Consider the following 24816-nt stretch of genomic DNA (forward strand, 5'->3'; position numbering starts at 1 on the left):
CGGAGGTGACCTCGGCGACGGGTGCCTGTCCCGCCCTGCGGGTCCCCTCCGTCCATCCGTCCATCCATCAGAGACCCCGGGGGCCCATGGTCCGCCCCGGGAGCCGGCGGGCAGCGGGGTGACTGTGCCTTTGCCCGCAGCAAGCCCGGAAGCCCTACGACGTGCGGGACGTCATCGAGCAGTACTCCCAGGGCCACCTCAACCTCATGGTGCGCATCAAGGAGCTGCAGAGAAGGTGGGCGCCCGCGGCCTGCCTGCCGTCCGAGGGCACGCGGCTCCCTGCCTGTGGCCCCACCCGCCCCTGCTCGGAGCTGCAGGTCCCTCCCCGCCAGCCCAGCCCCAGGAGCCCTCCAGGCTCACACCCTGCCAGGCTCACGCCCACCTGGCCTCCCACCCGGGACTGGAGCGGGGACCCTGCCTGCCACGGGGGCCGGCGCGCTCTGGCCTCTGACCTGGAGGCTGGGAGCTTGTTGGTGTGGGAGCAGCACAGCCCTGGGGCCTACACAGGCTCAGACCCACCGTGCCTTCCCGGGGGGGCCGGCCTGGGGGCCTCATTCCCGTCCTGGCTTCACAGAGACGGTGGGGGCTGGGGGGGTGGTGCTGGTCCTGCCCACAGGCCGGGGGCTCCGGCTGCCTGGCACTGACCCGCCCCTGGGACACGAGGGCCCCAGCCACAGACCTGCCTCTCGGGCGTGTCCGCGCTGCCCGGTCTGGGCACGCCTGGCGCAGCCTCGGGACACTGGGCGACCCCGGGCCCTGCCCGCCCAGGAGGCGTCTGCGGGACGGACCTGACCACCGGGCCCGCCTAGCCCCGGCGGGAGCACGGGCCTCGGGGCTGGGAGGCGGCTGGCAGGTCTGCGGCAGCGGCGGGGACCCCGGGGTGGCGGCGTGTCGTCTCGCTGGGCACATGGGCCGTCTGCTCACCCACAGGCGGGGTGTGAGCGGCTCTCTGTCTCCCTCCCAGGCTGGACCAGTCCATCGGGAAGCCCTCCCTCTTCATCTCCGTCTCAGGTGGGTTCCGGGCCGAGCGCCTGGGCACGGCGGGCGCCAGACCCTCCCCGCCCTCCCCACCCCGATCAGACACGCCTCGGGGTCTCCGCAGGGGTGACAGCCCATGAGAGCCAGAGAGAGGGCCAGGGGGGCCGAGGGGGGGTGCAGTGAGGTGAGGTGGGTGGGGTGGGTGCAGTGAGGTGGGTGCAGCAAAGTGGGACCCCCAGCAAAGTGGCCTCAGGCCCGCCTCTCCAAGGCACCTCCGTGGTGCGGGGACGCCAGGCTGGGGTCCGGCCTGCAGCCGGACCTGCGTGGGGCCTGGCGAGGGGCAGTGGGGGAGGGAGGGCAGTGGGGGAGGGAGGGCAGTGGGGGAGGGCGGGCCCCGGCTCCCGGCTCGGGCTGCAGCGGGCAGCGCCGCCTCCGGCTCCAGCTCCGTGTGCCCCCTGGATCGGGGCCGTGGGCCACTAGGGAGGACGGCTGGCAGCTTCCTCGAGGCCGCCTTCACCCAAGGTCATGGGGAACCACAGCTCCCACGGGGACAGGACGCGGGGGCAGCGGGCGCTCCCACCTGCGGGGAGGGGGGCTGCAGTGGGTGTGCACAGCGGGTCTCAGGGACTCAGGCCCCAGCGCTGGGATGGTGCAGCGGGGGGGCCACGGCCATCCCTCCCTCCCCACCTCACTGCACCCACCTCACTGCACCCACCTCACTGCACCCACCTCACCCCACCCACCTCACCCCACCCACCTCACTGCACCCCACCCCCCTCACTGCACCCACCTCACTGCACCCCACCTCACTGCACCCACCTCACTGCACCCACCTCACCTCACTGCACCACCTCATCCCACCCACCTCACTGCACCCACCTCACTGCACCCCACCCACCTCACTGCACCCACCTCACTGCACCCCAACTCACTGCACCCCACCCCCTCACTGCACCCCAACTCACCTCACTGCACCCACCTCACTGCACCCACCTCACTGCACCCACCTCACTGTACCCACCTCACTACACCCACCTCACTGCACCACACCTCACTGCACCCCACCCCCCTCACCCCACCCCCCTCACTGCACCCACCTCACTGCACCCCACCCCCCTCACTGCACCACCTCATCCCACCCACCTCACTGCACCCACCTCACTGCACCCCACCCCCCTCACTGCACCACCTCATCCCACCCACCTCACTGCACCCACCTCACTGCACCCACCTCACTGCACCCACCTCACTGTACCCCACCCCCTCACTGCACCACCTCATTCCACCCACCTCACTGCACCCCACCCACCTCACTGTACCCACCTCACCCCACCCACCTCACTGCACCCCACCCCCTCACTGCACCACCTCACTGCACTCCACCCCACCATACCCATCCCACCTCACTGCACCCACCTCATCCCACCCACCTCACTGCACCCCACTGCACCCCATCTCATCACACCCCACTGCACCCCCCGCACCCACACCCTCTGACGTTCTTGCCGTGGAAGGTCATGGGTTCAGCCTTCCCCCGTGGGCTCCCTCTCCCTCAGTCATGCTGCCCCCCAAACACAGTCGGGGTCCATGGCCTGCCCCCCCAGCACGCACATCCTTGACACAATGTTTCGCCCCCAGAGAAGAGCAAGGACCGGGGCAGCAACACCATCGGCGCCCGCCTGAGCCGCGTGGAAGACAAGGTAGGCGCCCGGTCCCGGCAGCTCCGGGGGCAGCACGCCCTCCCCGCGGCCGGCCGGCGGCCTTTCGGGGCCTGCACGGTGCCCCCCGTGAGCAGCCGCTCACTCTCCAGGTGTGAGGATGTGGACGGAGCTGCCTGGGGGTGCCCCCTCCCCCCGTGCTCAGGGTGGACGCAGCCGCCAGGGACCCCCGTGTCCACTCCACCCCCCCGCTGGGCATCGTCCTGGCAGGAAGCCTCGGCCGCTGGTTTCTTGACCTCTGACAAGTGACCTCTTTCCTGGCCGGTGGCTCCGGTGCCCGCGGGCCCCTCCTCGAGGTCGCATCCCTCGCCCCCCAGCCCGTGCACTCGGGGACCTCAGGGGTGTGTCGTCGGGGAGGGGCTGTGCGGTCCCCACTGCGCTCGGAGGTGTGGGGCGTCGGCCGAGACCCTGCCGGGCCCCAGGTGGGACCCACGCGCCTCCGCTTCAGGGCGCCGGTCCTGGGCCCCGGGATGCCCCACTCCCTGCCAGGCCCACGCCCCCTTCCCAGGGGCCTGGGAGCCGAGGGAGGCTGGGGGCCGCCCTTTGAAGTCTGTGGGAGCGGCGGTTATCTGCCGAGTAGCTCCGGGGCTGCGCGGACTTTATCGGAGTTGCCGGGAGCTAAAAATAGAGGCGTTTCGGTTGGGCAGGGGGTGCTGCCCCTCGTTTCCCCGGCAACGCCTGGCTCTGGCCCGTGGTCGTGGGCTGCAGCTGGGTAGGCGGGCGGGGCACGGCCCGTCCAGTCCGGCCCCTCACCTGCACCCGGCCGCACCCAGCGGGGCCCCGAGACCAGTCCACGGGGTCAGGCCGAAAGGGAGGCCGGGCCTGGCCCCTGGGTCAGCGCGGGCCTGAGCGGCCTGGTGCCCGCCCCTCGCAGGCATGGCCCCGTCTGGCAGGTTGGGCACGGAGCCGGGAGTGGTCAGCCCACCAGGCCAGCCGGGGGCCTGGGCTCGGCCACTCAGCGGATGGGTCCCTGGCCTCCGTCGTCGAGTTGGGGCAGGGACATGGCGGGGGGCGGGGTGCACGCCCTGCAGGCGCAGCAGAGGCGGAGCCCAGAACAGCGGGGCACTCTGTGTAGGGGCTCCCAGAGGAGGCAGGGGCTGATCCAGGGCACCCCAGCTTCCTCACCAGCCCTGGACTGGCCTGGCCTTGGCAGCTTCTGCTAGGGAGACCCCTGAGTGCAACCTTGGGGCAACCCCTCCCACCTTCCAGCTGCGCTCGCCCTCCTCCCTCCCCCGCCTGGCTGTCCGGCCTTTCTGGGGGCTCTGCCCGTGGCTCTCAGCACCCCCGGAAGCCTGGTGTCCTCTGGGTGGGGTGACAGTGGGTGGGTGACAGGGTCCCCGAGCAGTGACGCTCCAGGGCTGGGTGACACCAACCGGGGCCTAGCCAGGACCAGCCCTGGGTGGGCCGTGGTCAGGGGGGTGGGCTGCGGGGGACCGGTCACATTCTGCACACGTGGCACCTGGGGAGCCTGGTCGGTGCCATCTTCACCCCCTGTGCTGCCCACGGAGGTGGAGTCCCCAGCCCGGGGGTCTGGGGAGCGGGCAGGGCCACGCTGCCCCCGGGTCTCAGCCCCGCTGTCCATCCAGGCGCCGAGGGGCGGCCTGCCCTGCCCCACCCTGTGCTGACCGAGGCCCCTTGGGCACAGACCCTGGGAAAGGGCCTCAGCAGGCCCGCGGGGCACCGTGGCACGTCCTGGGCCCCACGTTATCGCACTTATCGCTGCCGCCATCGGGACCGTAAACAACCCCCACAATCCTGCTGGCCGAGGGCGGGAAGTGGGGCAGGAAATGCAACAGCCGCCGGCCCTCGGGCCCCCATGCCTCCCCCCTGCCCGCTGGCCTGGGGCCAGAAGGGAGCCTGGCGGAATTGGGGGGGGGGGGGTCTCCAGCCCCCACCGGCTTCCTCACCAGCTCAGACCCGGGGCTGTGACAGGGTCCCGTCCCAGCCTGGCCCCTCCACCTCTGGACCAGGGACTCGGAGGGAATGGGATGGGGCCTTTTGGGTACTTGGTCGCCGGGCCCCCGCTCCTGGGGGCAGATCATTCCGAGGGGCAGGGGCCTGGGGTCCATTTGCTGGGGGAAGACTGGCTCAGCTGCTCAGGGGCCTCAGCTTCCCCGCGAGGAGCCCCTTCTCCAACGCCCAGGCCTGGGCCACCCGGGGGAGAAGGGCCCTCATGCTCCGGCCTGCCGGAGCCCGGCCCCAGCTCAAGCTGCAGGATCCCTCCTGCTCGGTGTTTGCTGCAAATGTCCGTGGCTCAGAAACGGGCTCGGGGAAGTCCTGGGTTTCCAGGCCCCGGCCCAGAGGTGGGGGGGGGGGGGGGGCGGGGGGGGCAGGGGCCCCACCCTCTAACCCTCCTCCCACCCTCTCCCACCCGGGCATGGCCTCCAGCCCAGGACCCCCCACCACCCCGGCCGCCCCAGACCGGGCAGGCCCAGTCCCCTAGGCATCTGTCCCCGACACTGCCCCTCCTGCTCTCTCCCTCCATCTCCCAGGCCTACAAGCTGCACCCCAAGATACTATTACCCCAACAATTTCACTCCCCTCCCCCCCCGCCCGCCCCCAGAGCTCAGCAGCCCCAACCTCCCTGCTCAGTACGGCCTTATGGCCTGGAGCTTAGGTTATTTCTCCGACGTCTCTGTGGTCGCGGCCTGCCCCCCACCGCCCCGTCCTTCACTCTGTATGTCAGTCTGTGAGCACCCTAAAACCCGCTTGCTAAGCCGTCGTCTTGTGACAACATCCATGTGGGAGACGCACATGCCTCTGAGTGCTTCCCACGCTGTCCTCAGGCCCCGTCCCGGAGGCACGCGAGCCGGGCGAGTGCGCTGAGAGGTGCCCCCGCTCCTTCCGTGTTCTAGAACATTCCGGGTGGGCTGGGGACGGGGCTCCCCTCGCAGGCCGGGGTGAAGGCGTCTCGGCCCGGTGTTTTCTTGGTGGGAAGGGTTTTCGCTCGGCTGCCGCGACCTGAGTGGGTGTGGGGCGGTCCGGCTGTCTCCTCTCCGTCCGTCTTGACCCGGTGCGCGTCCCAGGAATTCAAGTCCATTGGCATTTTAACGTCCGCATCGCCCGCAGCCGGCCCAAGGTGGTCGATTTGGGCCGGACCTAGTTTTTCTGTCGGTGCCAGTTGTATTAATATTTTCAACGACCCCCGTCCTGCGGGCTCCACGGAGGGGTCCTCTCCCTCCTCCCCTTCCTGCCTCCTCCCCGTTACGCAGCCTCAGACACCGCCTCCCTCTGCTCCCAGGTTGGGGCACCCTGGGGGTGCAGGCGTCCTAGCCTTTCCAGGCGTGCGTTTCAGGGGGAGGCTGTGCATTCTCCCTCGAAATGCCACTCAAACTGCATCCCCACCCCCGGCGTTGAAAATATATTTTTATTGATTTCAGAGAGGAAGAGCGAGAGAGAAACATCAACCACGAGAGAGAATCACGGTCCGGCTGCCTCCTGCACGCCCCCCCCCTACCGGGGGTGGAGCCCGCTACCCGGGCACGTGCCCTGACGGGGCATCGAACCCTGACCTCCTGGTTCCTAGGTTGATGCTCAGCCCCTGAGCCGCCCTGGCTGGCCGGGCTCCCAGCTGTGACAACACAGCATTTACTTCCAATGGCCATTCACGTGTGTATGTCTCTGGTCTCCATGCCACCTCCTCTTGTTTCTCCCGGGAGGCCGGGGGGTCTGTCTGCAGGGGGGCTGTGTCACTGGGCAGCAGCGAGGGCTCACGGGTGTCCCTGCTCTGTGGGCGCAGGAGGGAGGCCTGGAGGCGGGCCATCCCTCGAGAAGGGGCGGGGGGGGTGGGCGCGGGGGGCGGACGCTCTGTGCTTGTAAATGTGCCTCCTGGGCCCAGCTTCACGCTCGGTCCCCAGCTTGTTAACTGTTGGTGGAATCGCATCCCCGTGGGAACGGGGGTTTTCGGTTCCATTTACTGGGGTGACCTTGCTTCAGAGGGTCACACAGGTTTCAGGGGTGGGTTCCTAGGAGACAAGATCTGTATAGTGCACCTGTGCCCCCCGACACAAAGTCCAATCACCTTTTTTTATTCTTTTTTTAAAATATATTTTATTGATTTTTTTGCAGAGAGGAAGGGAGAGGGATAGAGAGTTAGAAACATCGATGAGAGAGAAACATCGATCAGCTGCCTCCTGCACACCTCCCACTGGGGATGTGCCCGCAACCAAGGTCCATGCCCTTGACCGGAATCGACCTGGGACCCTTGAGTCTGCAGGCCGACGCTCTATCCACTGAGCCAAACGGTTAGGGCTCACCTTTTTTAAAAATATATATATATATATATATATATATGTTTTACTGATTTCAGAGAGAGGCAGGGAGAGGGAGAGGGAGAAAGAGAAACATCCATGATGAGGGAGAATCATGGGTCGGCTGCCTCCTGCACGCCCCGCCCTGGGGATCGAGCCCGCCACCCGGGCCTGTGCCTTTGACTAGAATTGAACCTGGGACCCTTGAGTCTGCAGGCCAACGCTCCACCCAGTGAGCCCCACCCGCCAGGGCATCCAGTCATCTCCTGTCACCCCATATTAGGCCCCCTCCACCCCCTCCCCACCCCCTTCCCTCTGGCAACCACCACATGGCTGTTGGGGTCCCCGAGTTTCCGTTCCAGGTCCCCCGTGTGGGTGAGATCGGGGGGGCTCTTGGCGTCGCCGCCTGACCTGGCTCCCTCAGCGCAATCTCCCGGGGCCCCGCGTGCCGTCCCCAGTGGCCGTGTTCCGTCCTTCCCGACGGCCGAGTGTCCCCCTGGGGTGCTCTCACCCGCTCCACCCACCGCGAGGCCAGCCCCGGGGAGCCCTGGACGGTTTCCTTCACGTCTCTGTCCGCGTCTGCTCCGCACGCTCATGGCTCCCGTGACATTCACGCTTCCTCCGTCCACGCGGGGCGCCAGGCCCCGTTCACGGCCGCGCCCTCTCTGTCCCCCGTGTCCTGGCTTCCCTGACCGTCGGTTGCCACTGCTAACGGCCTTCGTCTTGCGCGTCCTTCTTTTTCGTAAAAGCGTTCGCGGGGCCCAGGTCCCGCCATCAAATGTACTCGGTATTTTGTGCCCTAAACACGGCCCAGGGCGAGCGTGCCAGCCTCCACCCCCCGAGTCAGAGCGTTCGCCGCCCCCCGCGCCCCCCCCCCCCCCAGCAGGTTCCCAAGGTCCATTCCCAGCCCGCGCGGCTCCCGCCCCCGCCCCCACCCGGCCGCCGGGCCCAGGCGCTGACCTGCTCCGTCTCGGGGCCCTTCCGTGCCTCTCACACTGGAACCGTGCCTCCTCCCGGAGTGGCACCCAACGGCTGCCCGCTGCCCGCGCTCGGCCGTTCTCACAGGGCCGCCGGGCCGGGGGTCCCCGGCCTGCACACCCACGCCTCTCCCGCAGAATGCAGAACAGCGCGCCCCGTTGTGCGCCCGGGCCCATGTTTGTCGGCCCGCGGCCCCGGTGATGGACGTCTGGATTGTTTCCAAACCGGGGCCCTATTGTGGGCCCGGCCGCCCGGACCTTTGTGCGCAGCGTTTGTGTGGACACACGTTCCCCGCCGCGCGAGGTGCGGGCCTGCCTGGAAACGCTGGCTGGCCGGCGGGGCGGGCTTCTGTGTCACCGGCTGGAAGGCGGCCCCCCCCCCCCGCCCCCACCACCCCCACCCTCCCACCCCCGTTTCCCAAGGGTCTGGCCGCCTTGATTTCCCACCAGTCACGTGCGGGGGTCCCGCTCCCTCGTCTCGGCGCGGCCGTCCCTTTCATGTGAGCCGCGCTGGCCTGCGTGTCATGGCATCTCATTGTGGCCCGATTTGCATCGCCCTCGGCCGCTAACGATGTTGAGCAACTTTTCATGTGCTTATTAGCCATTCAGGGCCGTCTTTAGTGAGATGTTTATTCAACTCTCTCGCCCATTCTCTAATTAAGCGGTGGGTCCCGTTATTCAGCCCGGGGAGCTGTTTATAGGTCTGGCTACAAGGTCCTTTATCAGATATATATATGACTTGCAAATATTTCCTCCCATTCTGGAGCGGCCTTTTCACTCCCTTAATCGTGTCTTTTGGGACACAAAAGTTTTCAGATTTTAATGAAGTCCGATTTCTCTGCTCCCGTACGGCCCCCGCCTTGAATGGTGTGTCGCGGGACCGCCGCCTAATCCGGGGGTCACGAGCGTTTTCTTCTAGAAGGTTTGCGGCTTTCACTCTTACGTGGACGGTGGTTGGCGGAGCTGGTTTCGGAGCGCGGGGGGCGGGGGAGGGGGGCGGGTGAAGCCTCCTGGATGTCAGCAGCCCCCCGCCCCTTCTTGAAGGCCGTTTCCTCCCGCGGAGGCGTCAACGGCCAATTCGGCACAGACGCTGGCTTCGTTCCTGACCCGTCAGCCGGGTTCCGTCCTCAGTCCCACGGGGCGGCGTTGCCTCGACTGTGGTCGCTTCACGGTGGGTTGGAGGGCGGGCGACGCAGGCCTTCCAGTTGTATTCTTTGCCAAATGGTTGGGCCCATTTCGAAGGCCTACGAATTTTTTTTTTTAAATGTGTTATTATTGATTTTGGAGAGAGAGCGATAGAAACATCAATGAGGAGAGAGCATCATGGATCGGCTGCCTCCCGCATGCCCCCTACTGGGGATCGAGCCTGACACCGGGGCACGTGCCCTGACCGGGAATCGAACCGGCGAGCTCTTGGTACGTGGGTTGATTGCTCAACCACCGAGCCACACGAGCTGGGCTGAATTTATTTTTTTTTTAATACTCACCCAAGGAGGAGAGAGAGAGAGACAGAGAGACAGAGAATGAGAGAGAGAGAGAGACATTGATTGGCTGCCTCCTGCACACTCCCTGATCGGGAATGGAACCCACAACCTCCTGGTACACAAGACAACACTCATACCAACTGAGCCACACTGGCCAGGGCAGCCCTGTGAATTTCAGAATCATTCCGTCCATGTCTACAACGCAGACGAACGAACGAATTCGCAGGGATTTGGACAAGGACTGTCCAACACGGTCCCGCCTTCCATTCGCTGGCTCCACTTCAGTCCCTCCCAGTGATGTCTTGTTTTCAGTGCATGAATCTTACCCACCTTTTGTCAGATTTACTCCTAAGCATCTTACTGTTTTTGATTGCCAACGGAATCGTTTCCCCTCCGTTTCGCGTTCAAACTGTTCCTCACTAGCGTATAGACATGCACCCGCCTTTTTATCTCACGCTGGTGAACGGAGACTTTGCTGTTACGAATCCTCTCTCTCTCTCTCTCTCTCTCTCTCTCTCTCTCTCTCTCTCCCGCTTGCACTGGCTGGAACTTCCCGTAGAATGTCGACTGGAAGGGGCCAGGGGAAATCGGATGGAGGAGAGCATTCGGTCACTCGCCCCCACGTGTGACGGCAGCCCGGGTTTCCGCGGAGTCTCTGTCGGGTGAAGGGGCTCGCTGCCATCCCGAGTGTCAGACTCTTCCCGGGGAGGGTGTGGCTTTCCTCACCCGGAAAAGCCCGTCTGCACCCACGGGTTCAGCCCCTCGTTCTGTGACTATGGGATAAGGCAGTCATTGGCGTGAGAATGTTACACCGCCCTCCTACATCCCACTCGGTCCAGGACTATAATCTCCTTTATAAGTTGCTGGATTTGGCGTGCTCTTGTTTTGTTAGGAATGTTTGTGTGTCTGTTTATAAGGGATATTCTATATATATATATGCTTAATCCTCACCTGAGGACATTTTTCCATTGGTTTTTAGAGAGTGGAAGAGAGAGGGAAAACAGAAATACTACCACTGTGGCAGAAACACATCGATGGGTTGCCCCCTGCACGCACCCTGACCAGGGCCCGGGCCAGGGAGGAGCCTGCAAACCGAGGTACGTGCCCTTGACCGGAATCGAACCCGGGACTCTTTGGTCCGCAGGCCGACGCTCTATCCCCTGAGCCACATCGGCCGGGGCTATTTACAAAGGGTATTGACCTGTAAGTTTTCTTGTGGGTTTTTTTTTTCTGATTTTGGTGTCAGTCTTTTCAAACTCTTTCTCATTCCACGTACACATTCTAGGTGGCTTTTGTAAACAGCCCGTGGGTTTTAAAAATTACTTCACGCCTTTGCGCTCAGTGTAATTTCTGATACTTTGGATCGATGTCTCGCCACGTACGTTGACGTTTTCACGGTGTGTTTTTTTTTTTTTTTTTTTTGCTCCGCTTACCTGCCTCTCGTTGGGTTAGCGATTCTTTCTCGTTCCGTTCCTTCTTCCACCGCTTTGAAGCCATAGAGTGTGTTGCCCTTCTTGGAGAGGAGAATCTAGAACATTCTGCATGGACCCGTAGCGGAGTTCCGAGCTGTCTGCACCCGGATAACGAAACGAGGACCTCACAGCCCTCCCCTCCACCCGCCTCCTGCCAACGCACGTGTTCGGGCGGCCATGTTTATTTCTACCCCAACGATTCACACGATCAGTTTATTTTTCTTTTTTAAAAAATATATTTTATTGATTTTTCACAGAGAGGAAGGGAGAGGGATAGAGAGTTAGAAACATCGATGAGAGAGAAACATCCATCAGCTGCCTCCTGCACACCTCCTCCTGGGGATGTGCCCACAACCAAGGTCCATGCCCTTGACCGGAATCGAACCCAGGACCCCTGGAGTCTGCAGGCCGAGGCTCTATCCACTGAGCACACCGGCCGGGGCTCCATTTATTTTTCAATGTGCTCACCTCGAGGCCTCTTTCATGTCTCACGGTTTATTTCTCATCTCGGCTCTGACATCTCGGCTCTTGGGTTTTTTGTGGTTTTTTTTTTTTTTTTTCTGGCTGAAGTAGTCATTAGATCTTTCCCTTCGGTGAAAATCAAGATCTCACAGGCGTTCCCTGTTTTCAAATGACTTTTTTCTTTTTTACTGTTGCTCTTAGGAAATAGTCCTACCCCGAGTGCAGTTCTAGGCGCTCAGGTACCCCATGGCTCTCCCTCCGCCGGCCAGAGCCGGTCGGTCCCCCGGCTGGTGGGCCCCGGGCACTGCTGAGAGCGGAGAGGAAGATGGGCAGCGGCCCCGGGGAGGAAGGACGTCTCTTCTTTTTAACCCGTTTTCATTGACTGCAGAGAGGAAGGGAGAGGGAGAGAGAGACATCCGTGATGAGAGGGAATCGTGGGTCGGCTGCCTCCTGCACGCCCCCCACTGGGGATCAAGCCCGCACCCCGGGCCCGTGCCCTTGACCGGAATTGAACTGTGACCTCCTGGTTCATGGGCCGGCGCTCAGCCCCTGAGCACGCAGGCTGGACGGGAACACGCCCTTCTCTCCGCTGCCTCTAAGGCAGCCGTGGGCAAACTACGGCCCGCGGGCCGGATCCGGCTGTTCTATCCGGTTCTCTTGCTCTCCCCTCCGCTCCTTTACTCTGAATGTATGTTAGTTCACACAAATACTCCATCCATGCTTTCGTTCCAGCCCTCCGGTCCAGTTTAAGAACCCACGGTGGCCCTCGAGTCAAAAAGTTTGCCCATCCCTGCTCTGAGGCCTCCCTTTGGCTGCAGGGCGTGTCCGCGCTGATGGGTCCACGAGTTTCTTCTGCTCGTTCTGCTGGGAGCTCGCCGAGTTTCCGGAACCCGCGGTTTGGCCTCCCGCATGCGTTTTCGGTTTCTCTCAGCCGCTGTCGCGTCGGGTTCCTTGTGCTCCTGGTCCCCTCCTTCTGGAATGTTCACCCGGCACGTGGCAGACAGTCTCGGGCCCCGCCCGGCGTTGTTTTCTTAATCCCTTTGGTTTTCCGTCCCGTATCCCGGGTCACTCCACGGATCCGTCTTCCAATTCCCGAATCCCTTCTTCGGCTGTGTCTAATGGGCGGTGACACCTGGTCGAAGAATTTTAAATTCCAGTAACTATGTTGTTGTTTTTTTTCTCTATTTATGGAAATTCTCTTGGGCGCGTATGTACGCCCAGTGGGTCGTTTTTATAACGTCTTTCTCTTCGCCGTGTATTTAAACGGTGAGAACGCCTTGACGTGGAAGGATGTGCCTGTTTGTGTTCGGTTCCTGTGACCGACGGTCTTCACGGGCTCAGGAAATCTGCCCCGTGCGTCCGTTTTCGGCTCTCGTTCACGTTCTCGTTCCCTCTGAGGGTTTCTCTTTGTAAATCGGAGTCCGTGTATCTGTGGGAACCGTCGAGGCCTGGGATGGAGTCGAGGTCCTGGGGGACGATCTATGTTGACCGCTGTCTTCGCGGTGCACGGGGAGGACCGCCAGCCCGGACTTCACGCGCTGGGATCGGAGGTTCCCAGACCAGCCAGGTGGGGTGCACGGCCTGGTGGGGACCAGCTTGTGGGCGCGACGTCTCCGGACAGACGCTGTTCCACGCCTCCTGGGGCGAGGCCGCTTTGCTTACGGACTTTCCTTATGGGCTGCTTCCCCGCCCTCCTTCGCGCTGCAGTGAGAGCTCCACGCACAGCTCTGCTGGGACACTGAACCCCGAACCTCACGTTGTCTCAGGCATCAGATGCCTCGGGCACCTCTTTCCTCTATGGGTTCTTTCTGGGTTTTTGTGGGGTTTTTTAAAAACATATTTTTATTGATGTCAGAGAGGAAGGGAGCGGGAGAGAGAGAGAAACATCAAGGAGGAGAGAGCATCATGGACGGGCTGCCTCCTGCACGCCCCCCACTGGGGATGGAGCCCGCAACCCGGGCCTGTGCCCTGACCGGGAATTGCACCGTGACCTCCTGGTTCATGGGTTGATGCTCAGCCCCTGAGCCACGCCGGCCGGGCCGATCCACTTGTGCTTCTGCCCTCCCTGTGTCCCTGCGGTGAGTCCCCCCCAACACGTGATGGGACCAGCTCCGGTCCACGTACAGGGGACAGAATCAGGATGCTGAAGACGGGGCTTTTGCGGGCAGCCTGGGGTCGGGCTGCTGCGTCCCGGACCCCGCACTGGTTCCGGGCCCTTCTGTGCGGCGTCTCCCCATGAAACCTGGAGCTACTGGGTGGCAGCCGCACGCCTTGTCCACGCCGGTCCTTGGGTCCCAGGTGGGACCGGGCCTCCTGCTGGGATCCGGGGGTCTGGGTTGGGCCACCAGCCCTCACAGGCTGGACGGGGAAGGACACCCATCCACAGGCCCCTTGCCCCTCCGAGAGGAAGGAGCCCCCCACGAACTGGTCTGGAAACCAGCCGGTGTGATTCAGAAGGAGCCCCGAGACTGGGGCCAGCCCACTGTGGCCATGGCCGCTCTGGGCCCCAACCTGCTGTTGCATAAAAAAACAAAAACAAAAAACCCTAAGCAAACGGGAGGGCGTGCTTCAGGGGTGCGTGCTGCAGGGGTGCGTGCTTCGGGGGTGCATGCTGCAGGGGTGCGTGCTTCAGGGGTGCGTGTGCAGGGGTGCGTGCTGCAGGGGTGTGTGCTGCAGAGGTGCGTGTGCAGGGGTGCATGCTGCAGGGGTGCGTGCTGCAGGGGTGCGTGCTACAGAGGTGCGTGCTGCAGGGGTGCGTGCTGCAGGGGTGCGTGCTACAGAGGTGCATGCTACAGGGGTGCGTGCTTCAGGGGTGCGTGCTACAGAGGTGCGTGCTGCAGGGGTGCGTGCTGCAGGGGTGCGTGCTTCAGGGGTGCGTGCTGCAGGGGTGCGTGCTGCAGGGGTGCGTGCTGCAGAGGTGCGTGCTTCAGGGGTGCGTGCTGCAGAGGTGCGTGCTACAGGGGTGCGTGCTGCAGGGGTGCGTGCTGCAGGGGTGCGTGCTACAGGGGTGCGTGCTGCAGGGATGCGTGCTGCAGGGGTGCGTGCTGCAGGGGTGCGTGCTGCAGAGGTGGCGCGTGACCCGCGACGCCCACACTGTTCCCCGTTGGCCCTCCTCAGAGCAGCTGGCTGGCCATCAGGCCCAGGACCCCAACGGAAGCCAGTGGGAGCCACCGAGTAAATGAACCTTCCCGATGGCCGTCGCCATAAACACGGGCTGCAGGCACTGTGATCCGACACCTTGCTTCAACCAGGAGGCCGCCCTAGGGTCATGTCCGTACCGAATCCATATTTAAAATTGCCGGGATGGCGGGCCTTCGCCTCGAGCGCCAGGGTGTCCTCCAGTTCGACGCTGCGTTCTCTTAGGACCGGCCGGTCTGCGTGCAGAGGCCACACCACTGACTGTCGGGGAAGGGGACGCGCATCCCTACGTGGCCCAGGAGGAGTGTCCGCAGCGCCCGGGGCGGGGCCTGTGTTAAATCTGAATGTGTTCCGAGCACATCACACTGAGCTCAGACCTGCAGCCCCGGGAGCCGCATGCCGGGCGCTCTAGACACGTGGGCTGGGGCTGGACCCCCGGACGGGGCAGCCGCAGGCCCTCACGTCCTCGCAGGCTGGGCTGTTCCGGCCTCGGACCCAGGCCCGGGAGGATGAGTGAGCTCCTGCCACGGGGCGACGGGCCGGCCGGGTCGGGGAGCAGCACCTTATGGCCCCGGCCTCCCCTTCACCCCCTTCTCCCAACAGGGACTAGTCCTCACACACACCGCCTGGGCCCCCACCCCCCGAATCTCCCCGATTCCCTCCCTGGAGCCCTCAGAGCTCATGGCCACGCCTCCCGAGGTGGTGAGGCCCGTCCACGTGGAATTCTGTTCCTTCCACACGTCTGACTCGCGCGGGCCTTGGCTTCCCCCGGTGGCGTGGGCTGCGTGGGGCTGCATTCCCGCTGCTGCACCCCGCCCCCCCCACCCCGGAGCAGCGGGCCAGCTCGGCTCCATGGAGCACCCACCACCCGTCCGGGCCGGTTGCATCAGAAAGCCGGGCGGCCTCCGACGGGCACCGCTGGCCCTGCTCCCCGCCTCTCCGCCCGGCCCCCCACTTTCTGCACACCCCCCCCCAACACTCCTCTCGTTGCTGGTGAGCTGCTGGTGAGTGACACGCCATAACGAGGCGGTGGCGTGGGGCTCTGGCTGATCAAAGGCTCCCTTCAGAGCCGTCATTAGCTGCTATTCTGGGAACGGTTATTCTAAGGTCCGTGTATTTTTTCTTTCCCGAGGAGCCGACTTGGTGGATGGTGAGGTCCCGAGGTGCTGGCTCTTCAGTCAAACCACACAAGCCCTGTTTTGTCTGGGGTTTCAAAGATAAACCCCTCATGAAAGCGTCACTTGACATGGAGCGCCACCACCCCCATTCCTGGGCAGGGGGCGGGCTGGCGGGGAGTCCCCGCGCTCCGTGAGCGCCAAGGAGACAGGCCCCTGGGACCTGGGACGGGGCCGCCCCCTCCTAGAGGGAGCTGAGGCCGAGGCCGAGCCCGTGGGGCCTGCTACAGTTGCACCATGGCACCCCCACAGGCCCTGCCTGGGGCCTGGCTGGGAGGCGCCTTTCCGTAGAGGCCCCGCTTCGGCCACCAGCCTCCGTGGGGAGATGCCCGCCCTCCCTCCCCCGTGACCAGGAAGTGCACAAACATCAAAATGTGAGAAAATGACAAGGCCCACACCGGCACGAGGTGGGGACGCAGGCCGTGCGCGTCGCGTGTGGGATGGGCGTCACTGGGGGCACAGAGCTTCCAGAAAGGGGCGTCCCGCCACTGCGGCCGGTTCGCCCTGAAGATGCGCCTCCTCCGGCGCTGCCTCTGCCGCTGCCGCTGCCTCTGCCTTCCTCTGAGCCCAGGGCCCGTCTCCTGCCTCCGAGACATGTTTCCTGAGCCCCCGCGGCCCGGCTGGCTCACTTCTCTACCTCCGCGACGCCCTACCTCTCTCCCGTAATTAAAAGAAGCTACACGTGCGTGCCCTTTGACCTGACACCTGCCCTTCGGAGGAGAGCGCCAGGCGGGGGTTTACGTGCGAGGACGTCCCTCGCGCTCTCCTTGGCAACAGCAAGAAGCCGGAGGAGGTGGTGGGGTGAGGAGTCAGGGTGATGGAGCCGCCGCCCAGGTGCTGGCCATGGGGCAGCCATGGTGCCTGACGCCAATGGGACCGGTCAGCTGGGAGCGGGGAGTGGCAGGGGGGGACGGGGGGGGGGGGCGGGGGGCACTGGCCAAGCTGCTAAGTCACACACCTGAGGTGCCAGGATCGGGATCCCAGGCGCAGGGAACCCCGCCGCCCAGCCTCCTGCTCCGTCCCCGCCCTCGGTCAGCGGGGTCCCCCCAGGATTCTCCCCCTGTCTGGCCAGCCTGTGACCCTTCCCCTGAGGTCCATCTGCAGGCTCTGGGCTCCCTGGGCACCTGCCATCCAGGTCTCGGGCATCGCTCTGAGCCTCCTGCCCCCCTCCTCAGGTCCCCCCCCCCCCCCGGGCCAAGGTGGGAACGCTGCCCTTTGGGGACAAGCCCCCCCAGGCAGGAAGGCCCGCCCAGAAGGGGCACGCACATCCCTTCCGCGCATCCCATTGGTGAGAATGAGTCACGTGGCCCCGCCCAGAAGGGGCACGCACATCCCTTCCGCGCATCCCATTGGTGAGAATGAGTCGCGTGGCCCCGCCCAGAAGGGGCATGCACATCCCTTCCGCTCATCCCATTGGTGAGAATGAGTCACGTGGCCCTGCCCAGAGGAATTCTGGGGAATGTAGTCCCCAGCAGGAACGCTGCTTTCTAGCCACACGTGGGAGGCGTGGGCACCTTTGGAGTACCCGTGTGATAGGATGTCCGTCTGCCCACCCGTGTGCTCCCAGAGGCGGTAGGCCTGGCCTCTGCCGCCGGCCTGTCCTTGCTCACCCACAGCTCGATGGTCAGGGGCTGGCCATGGAGGGTCAGCAGCACAGCCAGGGCCCAGCCCTCTGCCCCCTGTAGGAGCCCTGGAACCAAGCCCAGCACCCAAGGGGCTCAGGTGCTGGCCGTGATCCGGAGGGTCAGGGTGAGGGGCACCCAGGGAGGGGCCTGCGGGAGACCCACGCCTGGCCCTCTGGCCCCGTACGGGCAGCGGTCAGCAAGCCTCAGTTTCCCCAGGTGCACCGGGCCTCCCGCTCTGCATGTCCTCGGCAGCCCCCAAGGACTTTTCCCGCTGCACCCCCTTCCGCTCTCCCGGGGGCTCCTCTGCCGGCCAGCCTGGGGGACAGTCCCCAGCGAGGCCTCCCCTGAATGGCTCTATTTATAGGCCTCGAGCTGGGCCAGAAAGGAAACGTACATTTTTTAAAAATGTAGCTCAAGTCCGTGTCAGCTCCTGTGGGTTGACGGCGGAGCGAGGCGGTGGGGGGCGGGGGAGGGAGGCGCAGACGGCGTGCGCTCCTTGGGGATGTGCCGGCTCCGGGGCTCCCGGCGGCGTCGCACGGCCCGTCCGAGGGCGGCCCCCGGCCTTGTCTTTGCGGCAAACCCTAGCCGGCCGCCTCGGCCGGCCTCAGAAAAACACGTATTTTGATGAAAACGGGCTCTTTTTTAAACGTGTCACCCTGCGGTCAGGGCACAGCCTGCCCCGGCCAGTCCTGCATATTAAGCAGCGGCTTGGTCACCACCAAAAATAGATGTCCCAGCGAGAGGCGGCGAGGGGGGACGGCGGGAGAGGGGCAGCCTGCCGGGCCCTGATGTGCGTGCGTGCGACTCTGGCCACGGCCGGCCCTGAAGGAGGCCGCGGGGACTTCGGGGTCACCCCCCACCCCCAGGGTCCGCAGAGCTGGGCTGGGACACAAGGGGGGCGGGGGGGACTGGGGGCCATCAGGGGGACCCTGGCCGACGGGGTGGGAGCCGGTGGCAGGTGGATACCGCAGGTCCAGGGCTACAGAGCCACACGAGCGAGGCGCCCCCTCACCCCCGCGTCGGGCCACCCCGCCCGGGCCTCGGACCCGGACCCGTGTGCGCAAGATGGCCGCCGGGGCCCGGGCAGACGGCCTCTGTGCTGTTATTGTGCCGCCCAGGCTCCGAGCGGCAGAGGCCGATGGAAATTTTTGTGGATTAAACCCGGGGCCGAGGCGCGCTGGGCTGTTTGCGTTGGCAGCGGGCGGCCTCCCCACCCCATTCCCCATCCGCTGCGCCCGCCCTCACCACGGGGCTCCCATTCATGCGTCCTCTCCTCCGCCCGGCCCCCCTCCGCCGCGGCCGGCTCCTCCCTCACGCCTGTGGCCTGGACCAGGCAGCTGGACCCCTCCCCGAGTTTGGAAGGGCCTGCGGGGGGACGGGGTGGGGCAGGGGGCGACCAGGAAGGCCTGCTCCCCGGGAACCTTTCTGCACCTGGGGCCACTCTGACCTCCAGCTCCTCCTCTGGGAAATGGGAGCCTCTGGGAGGGCCTGGCACGCGTGTGGGGGGCACGCCCGGGGCGCTGGCACCCGGAAAAGCCCAGCAGAGGCTGTCGTGGCTCCTGCTCTGGAAGGCAGAAGGAGTCGAATGAGGGGCCAGGCCTCCGCCTCGCTCCCACTCGGGGGGAAGCTGTCCGTGTGCAGGGGGGGCCTGTGACTCCGGGAAGGAGACAGAGGGAATGAGGGTCTGCAGGAAAGCTCTCTGGGGGGGGGGGGGGGGAGACAGGCATATGGGGATCTCAGGGAACAGTGTCAGGGCAAAGGGCACAGCAAGTGCAAAGGCCCTGGGGTGGGCCCTGCCTGGCTAGTCTGAGCAACAGCAGGACAGCAGTGTGGCCAGAGCCACTGGTTAAGAAGGATCCCAGGGCAGGAGCAGGCAGGTAAAGGAGCGGACAGACCCCAGACCCTGGGGGACACCGGAGGGGCCGAAGTCTTCGACTGGAGAGAGGCGGGGGCCGAGGGGCCGAGGGGGGCCTCCATCCGACTCGTATTTTTAGCTGCGTGAGTCTGGCATGTGCAGAACAGACTGCAGAGGGGCAAGTGTGGCCGCAAGGGGACCCATGGGGCCAGCGCAAACCCCCTCCCACCCTCCCCGCTTCCTGCCCACCGCCGCCCGCCCAGGCGCAGGCCGGTCAGCTGCACAGCCCCCACTGCTCCCCGCCGGCCGGGAGCCGCAGGTCAGGCTCACACATAAAGAGCCATCTGTGTGGGCACCGAGGTGGCCGGCGGCCTGCCACCCGCACAGGGACGCCGCCTCCAGCAGGGCCCACCCAGCCCTCCCCTTCCGACCACCGGCTCCCGCCCCAGGCAGGGGCGCCTCCGCAGGGCAGGAGGCCGTGGCCCAAGGTGCCGATCAAGGCCCCGGAGAGCAGGGTCGCCTGGCCACGCTGGGCCCCAGCGCCCGTCATGCTGGAGGCCGGGTGAGCCGACCCGGGCAGCCTTGCCGGCGCCGCGTGGGGTCCGTCCCGGCGTCCCCGGCACGCGCACGAGTCTTGGCTTTATAGCTTCGTGACGTTCCCTTTTGAGAAGAAAGTCCAGGGCCCGTGACCAGGGTGGGAATTAGGCTCCCGGGTCCCAGGAGGGGTCCTCTCAGCCCTGCACCCCCCAGGACCAGGGGTGCCCTACAAACGAGGCCTTTCTGGCCTGGCCAGGGGCGCAGAGAGGGGGGCACACAAGGAAGGGTCCCTCTGCCACAGGACACATTGGTCCATGCCCACAGGCACCCCTGCAAACAGGACGGGTGGGACAGGTGGGCAGAGAAGGGGACGTCTCGAGCAGGCAGGGGCTTCCCCGGTTGGGGTCAGGGGCTTGGAGCCACCAGAGTGGACGAGGTGCAGGGGGTGTGGGCTAGAAGAGGACCAGCCTGGGCGGCCGGTGCCAAGGCCCTGGGGCACAGGGCCCCTGAGGCTGAGAGTGGGCGAGGCAGGCCTGGGAGTGGCCAAACCGCCAGCTGAGTGAGGGGCCTGAGAAAGAGGAGGAGAGGCAGGTGGGGGTGAGGGTGGGGCTGGAGCAGAGGGCCGCGTGGGATCAGGGTGCCCTGCCGGGGCCTTGGACCGGGTGCAGTCCTGCAGGGAGACCGCTCACAGGGCAGGGCCAGGGAGGCAGACCCTGGGGGACGGGGTGTCAGGGGGGACCCTGGTTTCTGCTGTGAGCACCTGGGTGGGGCCCTTCGCTTGGAGGGTGCTGGAGGTGGGACACGTCGGGGCGATCCGGGGCGGCTGGAACACCGGTACTGAGAACTCTTCGGCTCCATAAACCCCAAGGGAGCCTGCTTTTCTGCCGGGGTGGGGGTGGGGGCGCGGGAGGGAGAAGGCAGGGGCCCAGGGACCAGAGAGACCAGAGCGGGGAGGGAAGGGGCGAGGATGTGGCTGAGGGCCGGGCGGGAGGGCCCGGGCTCCTGGCTGTGAGCCAGCATTTCCCCAGACGTGACCTTGGCCAGGCAGGTGTGTTTGCCGACGGGAGGAGTCGGCATGGCACCCCCACGTCCAGGGGGGCCTTCCCGGGTGAGGAGGCCCTCGGACCACCGTTCCCAGGGACAGGTGGCGGAGGGGACAGGGTGGGGGATGTGGCGGCTGCGGCCTCTGTCTGCCGGACGAGGGAGGGAGACCAGCTCTGGTCCCCCTACTGCACCCCCTACTGAGGTCCCCGCCCGTCTCCCCAGCCTGAGGGCCTGGCGGGGGGAAGTCAGGGGAGACCCCGCCGCACGGCCGGCCACTCCTACAAGGGAGCCACCTGGCTCTTGGGCTCCATAAGCCCCGAGGGAGCCTGCTTTTCCACCGGGAGGGCCCCCCCCCAGCAGGTGCCTCGGGCAGGTCCCCGCCTGACAGAGGAGGTGCTGCGGCTGGGGCGCCCCCGTACCCGGGAGCTGCCCCCACGATGTGCCCCACCAGGCCTGGGCCGTGGGCAGGCCTCATGGTGTCCCAGGAGCCGGACACTGGCCGCTCCCCACTTTGTGGCCTGTCCTTGCCCCCAGCCGGCCAGCATCACCTGACAGGTGCATGGCGACAGGGCGAGGGGGCAGGGCAGCGCCTCCCGTGCCCACGACGTGGCCTCTATCCCGTAACTGGCTTCTGTGTCGAGGGCACGGGCCTGTCCCGGCCTGACCACCGCCGCCCCAGGGCCAGCGAGGGGAGGTGGGATCTGCAGAGCTGGTGGTGAGGCTGGCACGCCGTCCCCACGGGCCACAAAGGGGCATGGGCCCCTCCCCTGGCTGACACCAGCCCCAGGTGTACAGGGCCTCGGCCGTAGCCTTGTGGCTGCCTGCTGGGGGGCGGGGAGGGGGGCGTGGCCCGGGAGGGTGGGCAGCATGCTGCCCCCCACAAATGGCCGTGATGAGGCTGCAGACCTGACAGGTCACGGCCCCCGTGAGCCTCTCCTCCCACATCGCCCCGGGCCGGGCCGGTGTCCGGGAGCAGCGGCAGCAGCAGAAGCCAGGCCACAGGGGGACCACCTTCCCTGGGCCCCTGTCCTGAGCCGGCCCTGTCTGCTGCTCCCCCCTGGTCTCTGCTGCCACCCACCCTCGGCCTCACCCTGGGCCTGAGGGCCTGGCCTCGTGCACTGCCGGCCGCTCCGTGTAGGTCTCGGGGCCCCTTCTCTGTGTGGCAGGGCCCCGTGGCCGTCAGGCGTGGCCCAGCGCCCCGTCCTCCACCGCCTGCCTCTGCTCGGGGCCGTTCTCGGGCCCGTGGCACCTTTGCCCGCCCCAGCCTTTGTCCGTGCTGTGCCCCACCTGGGCCGCCTCTGAGAACGCGCTCAGCGGGAACGGGGGCGGGGGTGGGGGGCAGCCTGGAGCTTGGGTGCTCGAGGGCGGGAGGCTGTGCCCTGGCCGGCCGCCCCGTCTCCTGGGCCGTCAGAAGGGGGCAGGCCTGGGAGAAGCTTCCAGTCCCACCTGCAGGCCCGGCTGGCTGCCAGCAACGTGGGCACAGCCGGGGCCGGAGCTCACCGGCCCTGTATCCAGGCCAGTCCCACCACAGCCTTCCTCGGGGTGCTCGCGGCTCCTCGGCCCCCTCGCCCGCCGGGGTCACCCTAAAAGCCCCAGAGGGTTTGCCGCCGCAGCCGAGCCTCTGACACGGACCCGCTAGAAACGCGGAGGTGCCGAGTTCCCCCCCAAAAAAGTCCCCCTCCATTTCCTCATTAACATAATTGCAAACAGAATGACCTTTCCCGATTCCGTGTAAACAGCAGCTTGAAGCCGTTTGTAATCCTCGCAGGTATCAAATCAAGTGCGTACTTAGGCCTGGGAATTAATTGCCTTGCAGCGAGACAAATGTGGATGCTGGGTCTTTTTGACAAGAAAATGAAGCGGCTATTGGGGGGTGTAACTTAACCATCACCGAGAAAATTGTTTATAAATTGGTCGCATTGTTAGAGCTCTCGCCTCTGCGGCCGGGGCCCGGCCGATTTGTGGGAGTGCGTTTGCCTAATTTGGGGCCGGTTTGGGTTGATTATTGGGGTACCATCAGGGGAAGGGACCAGAGGGGCCGAGAACAGGGCAGGGAGGAGGGGAGCGGAGAAAAGGGGGGGAAGTGACGAAGAAGGAGGACAGGAGGACAGGACCAGGGCAGCACCTCCCTCCTGAGGGAGGGGCGCGGGCGTGGGGGGCTCCAGGCCGAGGGGATGGCAGGAGCCACAGCCCTGGGCAGGCGGCCTCGCCCCCAGGCGGGTCTCAGGGCCTGGGAGGCCCCGCCTGGCTGGGTGCTGGGAGCAGCAGGCGTGGGTGCAGGGGCTGGCGCACCGTGACTATGAGGATGCTGACGCCACCCTCCACCGCCATGGCAAACCTCCGCCCGCGCCTCCGCTCGGAGTACAATTCCTGGGCCAGTGTCAGGAGCGTTTCCAAGAACTTCTCCGTGGCCCCAGTGTACAGGGTGGGAGTGAGCTCCCCGTCGCGGGAGGGGTCGGCAGGCTGCGTGGAGGCTGTGTGGAGGGTGCGTGGAGGGTGTGTGGAGGCTGCGTGGAGGCTGCGTGGAGGGTGCGTGGAGGGTGCGTGGAGGGTGCGTGGAGGGTGCGTGGAGGGTGTGTGGAGGGTGTGTGGAGGGTGTGTGGAGGCTGTGTGGATGCTGCGTGGAGGGTGCGTGGAGGGTGCGTGGAGGCTGTGTGCAGGGTGTGTGGAGGGTGCGTGGAGGCTGCGTGGAGGGTGCGTGGAGGCTGCGTGGAGGCTGCGTGGAGGGTGCGTGGAGGCTGCGTGGAGGGTGCGTGGAGGGTGCGTGGAGGCTGTGTGGAGGGTGCGTGGAGGGTGCGTGGAGGCTGTGTGGAGGGTGCGTGGAGGCTGTGTGGAGGGTGCGTGGAGGGTGCGTGGAGGGTGCGTGGAGGGTGCGTGGAGGCTGTGTGGAGGGTGCGTGGAGGGTGCGTGGAGGGTGCGTGGAGGCTGTGTGGAGGGTGCGTGGAGGGTGCGTGGAGGGTGCGTGGAGGGTGCGTGGAGGCTGCGTGGAGGGTGCGTGGAGGGTGTGTGGAGGCTGTGTGGAGGGTGCGTGGAGGGTGCGTGGAGGGTGCGTGGAGGGTGCGTGGAGGCTGTGTGGAGGGTGCGTGGAGGGTGCGTGGAGGCTGCGTGGAGGGTGCGTGGAGGGTGCGTGGAGGGTGCGTGGAGGGTGCGTGGAGGGTGCGTGGAGGCTGCGTGGAGGGTGTGTGGAGGGTGCGTGGAGGGTGCGTGGAGGGTGCGTGGAGGGTGCGTGGAGGCTGTGTGGAGGGTGTGTGGAGGGTGTGTGGAGGGTGCGTGGAGGGTGCGTGGAGGCTGTGTGGAGGGTGCGTGGAGGGTGTGTGGAGGCTGTGTGGAGGGTGTGTGGAGGGTGCGTGGAGGGTGCGTGGAGGGTGCGTGGAGGCTGTGTGGAGGGTGCGTGGAGGGTGCGTGGAGGCTGTGTGGAGGGTGCGTGGAGGGTGCGTGGAGGGTGCGTGGAGGCTGCGTGGAGGCTGTGTGGAGGGTGCGTGGAGGCTGCGTGGAGGGTGTGTGGAGGCTGCGTGGAGGGTGCGTGGAGGTGCGTGGAGGGTGCGTGGAGGCTGCGTGGAGGGTGCGTGGTGGGTGCGTGGAGGGTGCGTGGAGGCTGTGTGGAGGGTGCGTGGAGGCTGCGTGGAGGGTATGTGGAGGCTGCGTGGAGGCTGCGTGGAGGGTATGTGGAGGCTGCGTGGAGGCTGCGTGGAGGGTGCGTGGAGGGTGCGTGGAGGGTGCGTGGAGGGTGCGTGGAGGGTGTGTGGAGGGTGCGTGGAGGCTGTGTGGAGGGTGCGTGGAGGGTGTGTGGAGGGTGCGTGGAGGCTGTGTGGAGGCTGTGTGGAGGGTGCGTGGAGGGTGTGTGGAGGGTGCGTGGAGGGTGCGTGGAGGGTGCGTGGAGGCTGCGTGGAGGGTGCGTGGAGGCTGCGTGGAGGGTGCGTGGAGGGTGCGTGGAGGGTGCGTGGAGGGTGCGTGGAGGGTGTGTGGAGGGTGCGTGGAGGGTGTGTGGAGGGTGTGTGGAGGGTGCGTGGAGGCTGTGTGGAGGGTGCGTGGAGGGTGCGTGGAGGCTGTGTGGAGGGTGCGTGGAGGGTGCGTGGAGGCTGTGTGGAGGGTGCGTGGAGG

General features: G+C 65.9%; 1 protein-coding gene across 1 annotated transcript in view; it reads left to right on the forward strand.

The window, feature by feature from the left end:
- KCNQ1 (potassium voltage-gated channel subfamily Q member 1) overlaps positions 1-24816 on the forward strand; it is a gene marked incomplete at its 5' end in the record, with an annotated part of 196641 nt that overhangs the window by 134031 nt on the left and 37794 nt on the right. The window contains 3 exons of the mRNA XM_080688747.1: positions 141-235; positions 965-1011; positions 2617-2678. Coding sequence (XP_080544873.1) covers positions 141-235; positions 965-1011; positions 2617-2678 — 204 coding nt within the window. The remainder of the gene's footprint in view (positions 1-140; positions 236-964; positions 1012-2616; positions 2679-24816) is intronic.

This window comes from Plecotus auritus (assembly GCF_963455305.1).
Source record: "Plecotus auritus genome assembly, contig: SCAFFOLD_33, whole genome shotgun sequence".
NCBI classification, from domain to species: domain Eukaryota; kingdom Metazoa; phylum Chordata; class Mammalia; order Chiroptera; family Vespertilionidae; genus Plecotus; species Plecotus auritus.